General features: G+C 45.4%; 2 protein-coding genes across 5 annotated transcripts; one reads left to right on the top strand and one right to left on the bottom strand.

Annotated features, from left to right (window-relative positions):
- Window positions 1–2,319: 2,319 nt before the first annotated feature.
- Window positions 2,320–3,909, bottom strand: LOC125546436 (probable serine/threonine-protein kinase PBL28). The gene is made up of 2 exons (XM_048710705.1): window positions 3,462–3,909; window positions 2,320–3,402 (listed from the first exon to the last, which is right to left on the bottom strand). Exons 1-2 carry the CDS (start codon window positions 3,903–3,905, stop codon window positions 2,545–2,547), a joined length of 1,302 nt encoding a protein of 433 aa, XP_048566662.1. The 5' UTR covers window positions 3,906–3,909; the 3' UTR covers window positions 2,320–2,544.
- A 320-nt stretch (window positions 3,910–4,229) lies between these two features.
- Window positions 4,230–9,039, top strand: LOC125542282 (neurofilament medium polypeptide-like). 4 transcript variants are annotated; one of them, XR_007297851.1, is made up of 6 exons: window positions 4,230–4,557; window positions 5,165–5,391; window positions 5,513–5,617; window positions 5,775–7,865; window positions 7,951–7,989; window positions 8,607–9,039. XR_007297851.1 is itself a non-coding variant. In XM_048705247.1 (5 exons), exons 1-5 carry the CDS (start codon window positions 4,416–4,418, stop codon window positions 8,652–8,654), a joined length of 678 nt encoding a protein of 225 aa, XP_048561204.1. In that variant the 5' UTR covers window positions 4,233–4,415; the 3' UTR covers window positions 8,655–9,039. The 4 variants fall into 4 exon arrangements, 1 of the variants encoding a protein (XP_048561204.1); XR_007297850.1 differs by having other exon boundaries at window positions 7,951–8,050; XR_007297849.1 differs by lacking the exon at window positions 8,607–9,039 and having other exon boundaries at window positions 7,951–8,384.
- The last annotated feature ends 6,080 nt before the right edge of the window (window positions 9,040–15,119 follow it).

Here is a 15,119-nt window from a genome sequence, read left to right as displayed (position 1 = left end):
GTCCCAACTTCCAACTTACACTGAATTAATAATGTAAATTATTGAACCTATGACAGTATAGAATGCAAGCTCACAGTGGAATAATGCAAACTATTGAACTTATGGCACTAGAATCCAAACTTGCACTGAAGTGGAAATAATTGAACTCTGTCAGAAACGAAACATGCACTTTGGTATTTTTACATTTGGTCTACGTCCCTCATCTTTTGGACAATGCTCACCTCTACTGATAAAGACGGCACGCGCGTCTCCTGGCCAAGCTCACGCACACACGTTCTGCGTAAACGGCGACCGTGTGACGACCGTGTTGAGTAGTCCTCTCCATTGTGCAAAAAACTGTCGCATGCATGTAATCGTGAATAATATCAGCGCTACTGTTCTAGCCATATTGTGCACCAATTGAAGTATACATGATAGCTTCTCTACAATGTAGCAGCTTATAGTGTACATATACAATGCTAGTTTCTAATGTATATGTACAATATGTGTATTGCTAACTAATTGAAAACTGTTATTTTGTATTGCTAACTAACTGAAAAGCTGCTGTTTTTATTTTCTAATGGCTGAAAGCGTCAAAGTCTGAACCATTCTTTCTTGTTCTGTTGTGCTGGATGGATGCCTAGCAGCAAAATCTGAAGCATTTTTCTTTGTCCGTATATGATTCACTCGTAGCACTAGAGGCTGAAATTACTCGGCGCATTTCTCTTGTTCTACAACCACTAGAATAGAAAACCAACCACAAAAAAAGCTAACTCAACTTACACGGGATTGGGGGAAGTCATCAATTATGATGATATACCATACACAACGATACATGTAGTAGTACACACCATATACACTGAAACAATTATGTTCAGTGTACAAGCACGGCTGAAACATTTTGGTGATCCGTCGCCGTCACTCAAATGGTATCTATAATACCTAAATAGTTCATTCCCACTAACATATTTCTCTTGACATGCAGGCCATACACATCAGCAAGCTTCTGATTGGTCCACACCATGCAACCAAGCTTCGTCATCATGCCTTTCCCAATTTAATTTCCATTTTTGTTCTGCAAAGAAAATCTTACTACCTCCCCTCGACAGTGTTGTCTCGCCTTCCCATCCCAGGCACCACCGTCTGTTCATCTCCTCCATTATTACTAATTCTCTTGGTCTCCTCCACTATCTGTGGGTGAATTCCTTTCCTCTTCGTTTCCTCCAAACTGCAGTAACTGATGGAACAATCACAACACCTCTGCCCTTAAAGCTGTGCACCTGCGTTGTCCCCGCCGTCTCCACCGTAGCTGGGAGGCAGCGCCCCTGCTCTGACCTGAATCCCCACCACTGAGCCATACCCATCTGCAGTTGTGTTGTCCCTGTCACCTCCACCATCGCTGGGAGCAGTGCCCCTGCTCCCTGAATTTAGGAACACCACGGCAGAGAGCTCCGTCCAATCCCTCTCTCTCTCTCTCTCTCTGACTTTTTTTTTGCAGCCGCTCAACACGGAATTGGTTGATCGGATTGATCTGTCACCATTTTTCTGCTCAACGTTAGTCCTACTTTTCCTAATTTATTCTCATAGTTGTTGCTATCTTACATTTACCCGCTGATGCCTAATCTTGGCATCCTGGATGTCTGCATGTATCCCTTTTTTTTAGTCTGTACGCTTTTGTGGAGATGCCAAGCTAATTTATTTATTTTGTCTCCACCAATGATGTTGTTTCAATCTATCTCTAGATGATACAGATGAAGGGAGGATCAACAACTGGTCTCATGGTATGGAATGGTAGGTATGTGCTTGCATGAGCCTACTTAGTTTTCTTTAGATTATTATCCTGCTATAGTTGAAAGGTGAACTTTTGATATGCACATTCAATTAATCCTTCTACATCACCACCGGCTTCGGCGCCACCTCTCACCGGAGGACAAGTCGGAGGCGCGCCCAGATGGATTTCAGATACAGATTTTATACTGAACTAAACCGCGACAACAAAGTAGAGTATCATATGTGCGTCTCTGGGTTATGAAAGTTTGTTTTGTGAAAAGTCTTCGGGTGTTGTGCTATCAAAACCTTGGGATGTGCTTATGCTCTTCTTCTATAAGATTTCTTTAGATGAACGTTTTGCACATCAATGTATAGAAAAAACTTCAGTTATCAATTATATCACTCTGTTCCTTGGACTATTTAATAAATTAATACTACCTCTGTACCACTAGCCTAAAAATTGTCTTATATTTTGATACAGAGGGAGTAGTTTTCTTAATTGCCAACTTATCCTACTCATATAGTGCTACAAAATCCCGCAGCAACACGCGGGGCATCATCTAGTTAATACTATAACGAGGAACGAAATATATAGGTTTCCAGATTTTTTTTATCCAGAACCAGTCGATTTTTCCTCGTCGTTGGATTGAGATCCCAATGGCCCAGACTTCTTCTTCTTACTCCAGCATGGCAGCAACCCCTCATCTCCTTGTCGTTGCCTCTCCTCCGGCTGTGAGGCAGCTTAAAAATAGCTATTACGGACATAATAGCTAGCTTCAGCTCATTTCTGACTGCTTAGTACGTATTTATGATCGTGAGCGCCCTCTCGAGGTTGGTCACAACGTTCGACATGGCAGGCCGGTCGTTCCCATGTGGAAACAGGCAGCACTCCGCCGTGTGCGCCACGAGCTCCAGCGCCTCCAGCTGCCGCGGCGTCGCCGCAGGGCGGCGGACCAGCACATCCCGTAGCTTCCTGTTGCGTATGGCCAGGAGCACCGAGTCCATCTGCATGGTGGCGGCATCCTCCCCCGTCAGCGTCTCTAGTATCACCATCCCGAAGCTGTACACGTCGCTCGCCGCGCTCACACGCCCAGTGCGGCCGTACTCCGGGTCGACGTAACCAGGCGTGCCGACCACCTCGGTGTCGACCTGGTCTCCGGCCGCCGCCAGCAAGATCGCTTGGCCGAAGCCGGACATGCGCGGCGCCCAGCTGCCGTCCAGCAGGATGTTGAACGAGGTCACGTTGCGGTGGATAACCCCGAAACGGTGCAAGTGCTCCATGGCCCGCGATGCGCCCAGCAGCACCTCGACGCGCATCTTCCAGGTCGACCTCACCGGCGACGACCTAAAGCTAGAGCGGCCCCTCAGGCGCGCTCGAACGCGCACGCGCAGGCGCAGGCGCAGCAGGTGGTCTCTGAGCGTGCCGTTGCTCGTATGCTCGTGGTGGTAGACGATGATGCGGTCCTCCTCCTCGGAGCACCAGCCGACCAGGCACACGATGTGTGGGTGCCGGAGGGGGGAGAGGATCTCGACCTCCGTCACGACCACGCCCTCCACGTCCTGCCGCCCGTTCTTGATAAGCACCTTCACGGCACCTCCGTCTCCGTGCCGTCGCGGAGACGGCCCTTGTACAGCACCTCGGAGCTGCGTTGGCTGAGTTCGTCGGCGAAGTAATCGGTCGCCGCTGCAATTTGCGCCCACGTGAGCCTCACGGGGGCGGCAGGACCCGAGGAGGAGCCCGGCGATGACACCGTCGCCGTATCCGTGTGGTTGGGAGGGATGCCGCCGGAGGTGGTGTTAAAGACCAAGTTGAGGAGGTTGATGTGGGAGTCGATCCTGCCGTTGACCTCCTTCAAGCTGTCGGCGTGGCGGCGGGCCCCGATGAGCTGCCGGGCGGTGCTCCAGTTCTGGCAGTCGAGGACCAGCTCGTGCGCCTCGCCCAGCGTCTTGCCCAGCTCCGTGAGCGACCGCTTCACCTTGGCGTCCTGCGGCAGGCGAGGCAGCACCTCGCCGATGATGGACAGGCGGACCGTGAGGTACAGGCACTCCCGCTTGTTCTGGCGCGCCGTCCTCGCCGCATCAATGATCTTGGAGATGAGCCTGCCCACAGTCCCGACGAGTTGAGCCACCGAGGCTGCATTCCCTAGCATGTCCATAACTCACTGTGCTCTAGTAGGTACGTAGTACTACGAAGAAAAAGGAGCAGGAGTCACGCTGCAGGTGGGAGTGGGTTTAAGTGGGATTCACTATCCCATCTCACTTAAACCGCTTCAGGGCTTGTTCGGTTAATCCTCTTCCCAAGAGGATTGGAGGGGATTGGCAAGGATTGGCTTGTATTTTGACTTACAAGAGGTTTAAATCCCCTTCAAACCCCTTCAATCCACTCGGATTCGCACCCAACCGAACAAGGCCTCAGCGGGAGCCCACTGGACAGGTACAAAATTAACTGGGCTAGCCCTATTAGCCCAGTGGAATCCCACCTTAGCCCGATAGGTTAGTTCTCTCGCTGGACAGAGGAGGCGCTGCAGCGTAGGCGCACTCCTGCCGCCGCCGCCGCATCACCTTCTCTTCCGCCTCGCACTCAGCACCTCTCGGCCTCCCCTCCCTCGCAGCTTCTTGCCGTCCCAATCAACACTCGCCGATCCCCTCGAGCACGGCCGGACGCGATGGTCAGGTCGCCGGCGGCCTCAACCCCGACCCCTAGGTCGCCGGCGGCCCCAAACCCGAACTCCAGGTCGCAGGCTGCCCCAACCCCGACCCCCAGGTCGCAGGCTGCCCCAACCCTGACTCCCAGCTTGCCTGCTGCAGGTAGTCAAACATCCAGATCATTTTCCTTTCCATTTACCATGTAGGATTCAGATGCTGATGGATTGCTCATGGATTCTAGTGAAAATTTGCAAGATTCCTGTTTCAGTTTCTGTTAAAACTCAAGATTAAGTTGTTGATGGATTGCTAATGGACTCAGATGCTTGCTTTCCTTCCAAGTTCAGAGTCAAGATCTACTGAAATTAGTTTTTTTCCCTTCTGTTTCAAGTTGTCATTTCTAACCAAAACTTGCATCTATAGTGTTATTATTAAATGAACTTGAATCTTACTATATTTTGTTGGCTACAAATAGTCTGAACCAAGTTAGAATGAATGTCTCTGCATTTTATCCCCCTGGGAAGGCAGATGCTTACAAAATGAACTTGCACAAAAGTGAGGAGCAACTTCTACAAATAGTCTGAAACAAGTTAGGTTTAGCATTGTGGTTTGCAGAGGGCTCCAAATTCAAATGAATTGTTTGTTTCACAACTATGTCATAAGTGAGGAGCAATCAGTAGTACAACATGTTCTTCCTTTCTTATTCTGTTGTACCTATTAATAATGTCTGAACTTAACTCATCATATTTAACTTGGTTGTGAAAATTTTCAGATCTTGAGGAGCCCAAGGTTACTAATGAGCTCTTGCGTGCCATAAAAATTGAGAAGGCTAATGACCCGGATCTTGAAGAGCACAAGGGTGCTGGTGAGCTCCTTACGGAACCACCAAAGTGCAAGAAAAGGAAGCGAAGTAGGCAGAGTAGCGGCAAGCTTCATGGGGAACACCAAGAAACGAACAAAGTCGTCATGAAGCCGTCGGCGTCCAAGAAAAAGAGGAAGGTAAAATTATCACACTACTTTATCATGAAGCCGTTGACGTCCAGGAAATAGACATAACGTCTTTATGTCTATTTTACTGTTTAGCAATACTTATTAGACAACAACAAATTTTTTCTCTCAGGCAAGTGAAGGAATGTGCACTAATCCACCGGCACCGTTGTTTGGACCTTTGGCCGTTGACATGGATAAGCAGCCACCACCATTGAAGAAAAAAAGGCTTAATAAGGTGAATTTTGATTGCGAATGATTGTCTCTGAATCAAATTGCCCTTCTCAAGCTTATCTGTCTACCCTTTTCTTGTTTCCTGGAGAGATATTTAATTGCAGCAACTATCAGATTGACTCTTTATCAAGCTTATTGTGTATGCTTTTCTTGTTTCCCAGAAAGATGTTGCAACTATACCATCATCCGGATCTTTGCCCATTGACAAGGATAGGCAGCCATCACCTGGATCTTTGCCTGTTGACAAGGATAAGCAGCCATCATCTGGATCTTTGGCCGTTGACAAGAATAAGCATCCATCACTATCCAAAAAAGTGGTAAGGTCTCCAGTCCTTAACAATGTCGTAGTTTCGTTCTTAGCAAGAAGAGAAAAAAAGGCTAAGTCACTAGAGAGCTCTCCAACGTCACAGCCTTCACTGCTAGCTCTGTCACCCAAAGTAGCAAACCTTGGTTCACACAGACCACGAAAATTAAAATCAAAAATTTGGAAAGAGGCAGAACCAATCTATATTGATGGAATGCTTGCACATGGTCGTTGCATTCATTGCGACAAACTCTTTCCTGCCTCAAAAAAGTCAGGTACAAGTCACATCGGTAAACATTTGGTGGTATGTGAAGAGAAGGCTAAAATGGATGGTATGGTTGCCAAGATATGAACTGATAGTGCAATTGATCCAGAGTGGAAGTTTGACCAAGGGCGTGCACGTAGAGCACTGGCAAAGTTGATTGTGCTACATGAATTACCTTTCAATTTTGTTGAATATCCTGGCTTTAGGTCCTTTGTTAAGACGTTGAATCCATGGTTCAACGTAGTATGCAGAGAAACAATCAAACAAGATTGCATTGATGCATATGATAGACACAAAATAGAAATTCAAGCACTTTTTAGCAATCTAAGTTCTCGAGTATCATTAACGGGTGACATGTGGACGTCCAATCAGAAGCTGGGTTATTTATGCATAACTGCCCACTTTATTGATAGCTCATGGACTCTACAAAACAGAATAATCACATTTTGCCTCTTGGAAACTCCACACAACGCTGATAACATGTTTGACATGGTGCAAAAGAGCTTAAGAGATTGGAAAATTGAAGACAGAATCTTTAGCTTCACCCTGGACAATGCACCAGTTAATACCTCGATGGTTGGCCACTTGAGAAAAAATTTGGTAGATAGGTATCTTGTGCATCATAGTGGAAAATTATTGCATGTTAGATGTGCTGCACATGTACTGAATCTAGTGGTGCAAGATGGGCTCGACGCAATGGCGTCAGTTGTTGATAGAATCAGAGAATCAGTGCTGTATGTCAAGAGTTCGCAAGGCAGAATGAAGAAATTCAATGCGATGATTGCGCGGGTGGGACTTGCTTGTAAAAACCATCCTTCGCTAGATGTGCCAACCCGATGGAATTCAACGTACCTAATGCTTGAATCATCATTGCCGTTCAGAGCAGCGTTCGAAGCCTTGAAAGAAACTGACAAAGATTATAAATTTGCTCCTTCAGCTAGTGAATGGGAGATGGCTGAAGCTATTTGCCATCTTTTGGGCGCTTTTTACACAGCCACAAAGAAAATCTCGGGTAGGATATATCCCACCTCTCACCTGTACTTCTATGACGTCTGGAATGTGAAGCAGATAATGGAGAAAGAAGTCACAAGTGAAAATCCTACCATTGTTGCCATGTGAAAGAGATGGAGGGGAAATGGATGAAATATTTGGAGGAGTCGTTCTTAACAAGTTGTCTGCCGGTGATATTTGATCCGAGGTACAAATATGAATATGTTCACTTCCGACTGACCGCAACTTTTGGTGGTGGCGCCGAGAAATATCTTACCAAGGTGAATAGTGCGATGAAGATCCTATATGCTGAATATGCATCTGAATATGAAAACACTTCTGATGAAGGTGATGAGGTTGCAGAGGAGGATGGTGAGGGCACTCTCGATGACTGGGATAAGCATTTGAGATTGAAAAGATCCCACAACTCAAATGAGCTACAACGATATCTTGAAGAAGACCCGTTTCCTCGCCGACAGAAATTGGATATCTTAAAGTGGTGGGAGATTCACTCCCCAAAGTATCCAGTGCTTGCCGCTATAGCACGGGATATATTGGCATTGTCTGCGTCTAAAGTGCCTGCAGAGGCTGCATTCAGCAATGCCGGAAGGATCATCACTGCTCAAAGAAGTAGTTTGACCCCAAGTACCGTTGAGACGCTGATGTGCCTCAAGGATTGGTTTCGAGCAGCTGGTAATATGTTTTTAATTATTTTCCCGTACTTTATTTAATACCTTCCATGTTAAATGTTTCATTTTGAATGCCTTCAATATTGCAGATCGCCAAAAGGCGGAACCAACAGTTGGAGACCATGGTGGTGAGCAAGGCGATACTGGAACCACCTAAGGCAATTCTGCTAGTTGTACTTTGCACTTTTGGTACATTATTAGACTGTATCTTAGTCCTAGTGTTCAACTCCGGTAGTTTCGATATACTACAAATGTGAAAAAATAGCGCCTTTGAGAAGTCTCCCACTGCACGGTTACATGAGACTGTCTCCTGAGATTGCGAATTCAGGCGATTGAAGTCTCATCTGAGTATGAGTAGCCTGAGTGAGCCAGCAAGCGATTCCATTAGTTATATCTTAGTAACTTTTGGGAATGGAAAATTTGTATTGCCACTGATTAGATGTGGTAGAAGGGATTGTGTATGGTTGTCAGATATTTATTTCTGGAGATGACTTATAGCCAATAGTCCTGGCATTGACATTTATACTGATGTGTGCTATTTGGTTCAGATTTTGGTCCTGTTGGTCTCGCGACATTTATACTGAACTTGAACATGTAAAATTTCATTGGCTGGCGTCGGTCACAAAAAATAGTGTGCTCGGCCTTGCATTTTCACTTGATAGAATCTGGCATTAATGTGATTCTTATAGCCGAAGGTGCTATACACCTCATTCTAACACCATTTTACTGTACTACAAAACTGCAGGTACCACACCTATTCATACCATGCCTGCCGTGCGCGTCATGTAGCTAACAAGTTGAATTCGTCATCAACCTATCCGTTGCTGGAGTTGTTCTTCAAGAATCAGGTCCTCTGTTCAGACTCTGTGGACATTCGTCATCAACTTGCCGTGCGCTTCATGCATTTGTCACCATTTTAGTGTGCTCGGCCTTGCATTTTCACTTGATCAGTAGTTGTGTGTTCTCGCCGTCGTCGGGACTTTGCAACTTTATATATCTGTGAGCAGAGTTAACCAACAGATGGAACACACTTTAATTGTTGTCTTGGTTTGCACTCTTATTATCCTCTCGTAAATCGATTCGTCCGTATATGTAACTGAAGGTTTAGTGGATTCGATCAATTCATTCTATATGTAACTGAAGGTTTAGTAGATCTCAAGTGTGATGTTTTCATACTATGCTGCTGCTCAGTTATTTTCATACCATGCTGCAGCTCTATACCAGGTTTATGCAAATGTATTTGTTAGGTGGGGATCCCACTTGTTCCCACCTAATTTATGCTAGAATAGGTGGGATGCCCACTTTTTTAACATCAGACATAGTGGGACCTGATGGATTGTTGGTGAGACTCTCACATAGAGTCCCACCTGCAGCTCTAAGCAGGAGGAGGATGAGGGAAGACGAGGAGATAGTACTAGAACTAGACTGGTACTAGGAGTAATATATACTGTACTACGTGGAGTATGTTTACTATATAGGTACATATATGGCCTCGATATATTTGGCCGTGGAGTAAGCTGCTAGGTTGGCACGGTGTGAAAAATTTCCTAGAGAAGAAAATTTCAAATGCTTTCGCTCTCATCATTTAATTCTGATTCTGATATATACTTGGCAGTGAGCTTCCCTCGAGGCGTTCGAGGAAATTGCCATGAGTAGCTTTGATTAGTCGTCAAACACGCGGTTTCACTAGTAGAAAACAGGGCTTTGGTCCAGGCCGGCTCAGCCCATTAGTCCCGGTTCAGTCCAGAACCGGAATCAATGTGGGCATTGGTCCCGGTTCGTGAGCCCAGGGGGCCGGCCGGGCCATGTGGGCCATTGGTCCCGGTTCATCTGGACCTTTTGGTCCCGGTTGGTGGGATGAACCGGGACCAATGGGCCTCGCTCCTGGCCCACCACCATTGGTCCCGATTGGTGGCCTGAACCGGGACCAAGGGCTCCCCGTTAGTCCCGGCTCATGCCACCAACCGGGACCAATGAGGTGCCTATATATACCCCTCGCTCGCGAGCAGAGCACCCCAGTGCTCTGTTTTTCTCTGGCCGAGGGGGAGAGGGCTTGGTGGTGCTCTAGCTCACCTCCTATGCACACAAGGTGTTCGATGGAATGCCCGAGCCACACTACTTAAGCTTTCTCCTCTCCAAACTCGACCTCCAAGCTCCATTTTTCATAATATTTGTCTAGGTTTAGCGGTCCGTCATGCCCCGTCCCCGTCTTCATCGTCGTCGATCACCCGCGCCGAGCTCATCGCCGGCACCACTGTGGTGAGCCTCTTGTTTTATCTTCTTTCTGAAAGGAAAAATATTCTTACTTGCATGTTTACATAGATACTTGTATTATTTTCTTACTTTTATTATTGCATCTTATATAGTGCGATGGTTTTGGTATCCGCCCCCGTCGGCCCTCGTCCTGTCTATATTCGGATGTGGTATATATATTATCTTTATAACTATTGGTTAATTTATTATTTATGAAAATTATGCCGACCAACGTGACATAGATATTATTTATGTAGGATGTATGTGAATCGGAAATGCCAACCGACCCTATTGTCGGGAGGTTAAATTTAGTTGAAGAAGAAAATAATTTGTTGAAGGAAAAAATAAAAAAAATTGAGGAGGAGAAGATGATATTGGAGTTGCATGTTGCGGATGTCGTCGATGATCACAAGATCAAGATGGATGCAATGCGCTTGAAGATTAGAAAGATTAGAAAATATGCCATTGATACCGAGGCTTGGTATCATTATGCCGTTGGATCAATTGTTACCTTGGTTGCGATTATGATCGCATTTGTTTTCGCATTGAAATGTTTTACATAGTTTCAATGTATGGTTTAATTAATTAGATGCTCAGGAGAGCTATATGTTGTTAGATGAGAACTATGTATGCATTTTGGTTTTAATGTGATGATGAACTTCTATTAATTTGGACACTTAATTATATATAATGCACGCAGATGAACCGGCAATGGATGTACCGTGACAGACACACCCGCGAGTACATTAAGGGCGTGCATGAGTTTCTCGAAGCGGCTGAGGCAAACAAGCAGAATGGTTTTATGTGTTGTCCATGCACTGACTGTGGGAATACGAGGTCTTACTCTAACCGGAAAATCCTTCACTCCCACCTGCTTTACAAGGGTTTCATGCCACACTATAATGTTTGGACGAGGCACAGAGAAATAGGGGTTATGATGGAAGACGGCGAAGAAGAAGAGTACGATGACAACTATGTGCCCCCTGAATACGGTGATGCTGCAACGGGGGGAGCTGGTGAAGATCAAGAGGAACCAGACGATGTGCCCAATGATGCTGCAACGGGTAAAGCTGCTGAAGATCAAGAGGAACCAGACGATGTGCCCGATGATTGTGATCTCCGCCGGGTCATTGTCGATGCAAGGACGCAATGCGAAAGTGAAAAGGAGAAGCTGAAGTTCGATCGCATGTTAGAGGATCACAAAAAAGGGTTGTACCCCAATTGCGAAGATGGCAACTCAAAGCTCGGTACCGTACTGGAATTGCTGCAGTGGAAGGCAGAAAATGCTGTGGCTGACAAGGATTTGAGAAGCTACTGAAAATATTGAAGAAGAAGCTTCCAAAGGATAACGAATTGCCCGACAGTACATACACAACAAAGAAGGTCGTATGCCCTCTAGGATTGGAGGTGGAGAAGATACCCTAATGACTGCATCCTCTACCGCGGTGCATACAAGAATCTGAACGCATGCCCGGTATGCGGTGCATTGCGGTATAAGATCAGACGAGATGACCCTGGTGATGTTAACGGCGAGCCCCCCAGGAAGAGGGTTCCTGCGAAGGTGATGTGGTATGCTCCTATAATACCACGGTTGAAACGTCTGTTCAGAAACGAAGAGCATGCCAAGTTGATGCGATGGCACAGTGAGAACCGAAAGAAAGATGGGAAGTTGAGAGCACCCGCTGACGGGTCGCAGTGGAGAAAAATCGAGAGAAAGTACTGGGATGAGTTTGCAAAGGACCCAAGGAATGTATGGTTTGCTTTAAGCGCGGATGACATTAATCCTTTCGGGGAGCAGAGCAGCAATCACAGCACCTGGCCCGTGACTCTATGTATGTATAACCTTCCTCCTTGGATGTGCATGAAGCGGAAGTTCATTATGATGCCAGTTCTCATCCAAGGCCCTAAGCAACCCGGCAACGAAATTGATGTGTACCTAAGGCCATTAGTTGAAGAACTTTTACAGCTGTGGAATGGAAACGGTGTACGTACGTGGGATGAGCACAGACAGGAGGAATTTAACCTTAAGGCGTTGCTGTTCGTGACCATCAACGATTGGCCCGCTCTCAGTAACCTTTCAGGACAGACAAACAAAGGATACCACGCATGCACGCACTGTTTGGATGACACTGAAAGTATATACCTGGACAAATGCAGGAAGAATGTGTACCTGGGCCATCGTCGATTTCTTCCGACCAACCATCAATGTCAAAAGAAAGGCAAGCATTTCAAAGGCGAGGCAGATCACCGGAAGAAGCCCACCATGCGCACCGGTGATCACGTGCTTACTATGGTCAATGATTTACACTACGTAATCTTTGGAAAGGGTCCCGGTGGACTAGCTGTTCCGAATGACGCTGAGGGACACGCACCCATGTGGAAGAATAAATCTATATTTTGGGACCTACCCTACTGGAAAGACCTAGAGGTCCGCTCCTCAATCGACGTGATGCACGTGACGAAGAACCTTTGCGTGAACCTGCTAGGCTTCTTGGGCGTGTATGGGAAGACAAAAGATACACCCGAGGCACGGAAGGACCTGCAACGTTTGCACGAAAAAGACGGCATGCCTCCGAAGCAGTATAAAGGTCCTGCCAGCTACGCTCTTACGAAAGAAAAGAAAGAAATCTTCTTTGAATGCCTGCTCAGTATGAAGGTCACGACTGGCTTCTCGTCGAATATAAAGGGAATAATAAATATGCCAGAGAAAAAGTTTCAGAACCTAAAGTCTCATGACTGCCACGTGATTATGACACAACTGCTTCCGGTTGCATTGAGGGGTTTCTACCGGAAAACGTCCGATTAGCCATTGTGAAGCTATGTGCATTCCTCAATGCAATCTCTCAGAAGGTGATCGATCCAGAAATCGTACCAAGGCTAAGGAGTGATGTGGCGCAATGTCTTGTCAGTTTCGAGCTGGTGTTCCCACCATCCTTCTTCAATATCATGACGCACGTCCTAGTTCATCTAGTCGACGAGATTGTCATCCTGGGGCCCGTATTTCTACACAATATGTTCCCCTTTGAGAGGTTCATGGGAGTCCTAAAGAAATATGTCCGTAACCGCGCTAGGCCAGAAGGAAGCATCTCCATGGGCCATCAAACAGAGGATGTTATCGGGTTTTGTGTTGACTTCATTCCTGGCCTTAAGAAGATAGGTCTCCCTAAATCGCGGTATGAGGGGAGACTGACTGGAAAAGGCACTCTTGGAAGAGACTCAATAATATGCAGGGACGGATATTCTTGGTCTCAAGCACACTACACAGTTCTACAGAACTCTACCTTGGTGACCCCGTATGTCGATGAACACAAGAACAGTCTGCGCTCCAAACACCCGGAGCAGTGCGACGACTGGATTACATGTGAACACATCAGGACTTTCAGCAGTTGGTTGGAAACACGTCTCAGAGGTGACAACACTGTTTGTGATGAGTTGTACTTGTTGTCCAGGGGACCATCTTTGACTGTATTGACTTACAAAGGATACGAGATAAATGGGAATACATTTTACACGATCGCCCAAGATCAAAAGAGCACCAACCAAAATAGCGGTGTCCACTTTGATGCAGCAACCGAGAGCGGAAAGGACACATATTATGGTTACATAGTGGACATATGGGAACTTGACTACGGACCTGATTTTAAGGTCCCTTTGTTTAAGTGCAAATGGGTCAATCTGTTAGGCGGCGGGGTACAGGTAGACCCACAGTACGGAATGACAATAGTGGATCTGAAAAATCTTGGGTACACTGACGAACTGTTTGTCCTAGCCAATGATGTGGCATAGGTTATCTATGTGAAGGACATGTTTACCAAACCGAGAAAAAGAAAAGATAAGGAAGCGAATACATCATACGATGAGCCAAAGCGCCACATAGTTCTTTCAGGAAAAAGGGACATCCTAAGAGTGGACGGCAAGACAGACATGTCTAAAGATTATGAAAAGTTTCATGAAATTCCTCCCTTCAGTGTCAAGGCTGACCCAAGCATCCTGATAAACAATGAAGATTATCCATGGTTACGGCGCAATAAGCAAATGACACAAGCGAATAAAAAGTGAAGATTTTCTCCCGCAACTTTGTAACACACGAACATGCTACCATTGTCCGTTTTGTACATGCACATGCTATGTGGGTGAAATTATGATACCATCCTAACTTTTAACTTTTTTAGAGTTCATTTGAAATGCTTTCATGTCTTATGGTTCGGCCCTCGTAATACCATGACCATTAGTCCCTGGCCCATGCCAACTTTCAACTTTCAACTTTCTAAAACTAATGGCACTAACAGAAAGTTTATAATTTTGCTCCTCTCCCCTGGCCCATGACCATTAGTCCCGGTTTGTGCCACAAACCGGGACTAAAGGGTTGGTCCTCGTTGCGGGCAGAGTTTAGTCCCACCTCGCCAACCGAAGGGGGCTCACACCGGTTTATAAACCCTTCCCTCTCTGCCTTGTTGAGCTCCTCTCAAAGTGAAAATAGATGCCCTAATAGAGAAAAGTTTAACCTAAATTCATAGTGAATTTCTCTGAAATTCATACAAATTTACTAGGAATTTAGGTTGAATTTTCTCTATAAGCGCATCTATTCTCATTTTTTTAGTAAGTTAATCACAAACTTGTGATTCAAACAATTTTCAAAGAATTCAAATTTTAACTATTCAAATTTGAAAACTAATGGCACTAACAGAAAGTTTATAATTTTTCTAAAACTAATGGCACCAACAGAAAGTTTATACTTTTGCTAACCTAAAAGCAAACAGAATTAAAAATTAAAGCAAAAAACAAAAGAAAATAAATAATGCAAAAAACAAATAAAAAAACAGGAAAAAACTATTTTTATAGTAAAGTTAATCAGAAAATAAAATAAATAAAGCAACAAAGAAAACAAAATAACTAAAAAAGTGTTTTCAAATTTGAAAACTAATGGCACTAACAGAAAGTTTATAATTTTTTTAAAACTAATGGCACTAACAGAAAGTTTATAATTTTGCTAACCTAAAAGCAA

This window comes from Triticum urartu, chromosome 3 (genome assembly GCF_003073215.2).
Source record: "Triticum urartu cultivar G1812 chromosome 3, Tu2.1, whole genome shotgun sequence".
Taxonomy (NCBI): domain Eukaryota; kingdom Viridiplantae; phylum Streptophyta; class Magnoliopsida; order Poales; family Poaceae; genus Triticum; species Triticum urartu.
The sequence above is the reverse complement of the archived record's forward strand: the minus strand, read 5'-3'. Positions and strand labels throughout refer to the sequence as shown.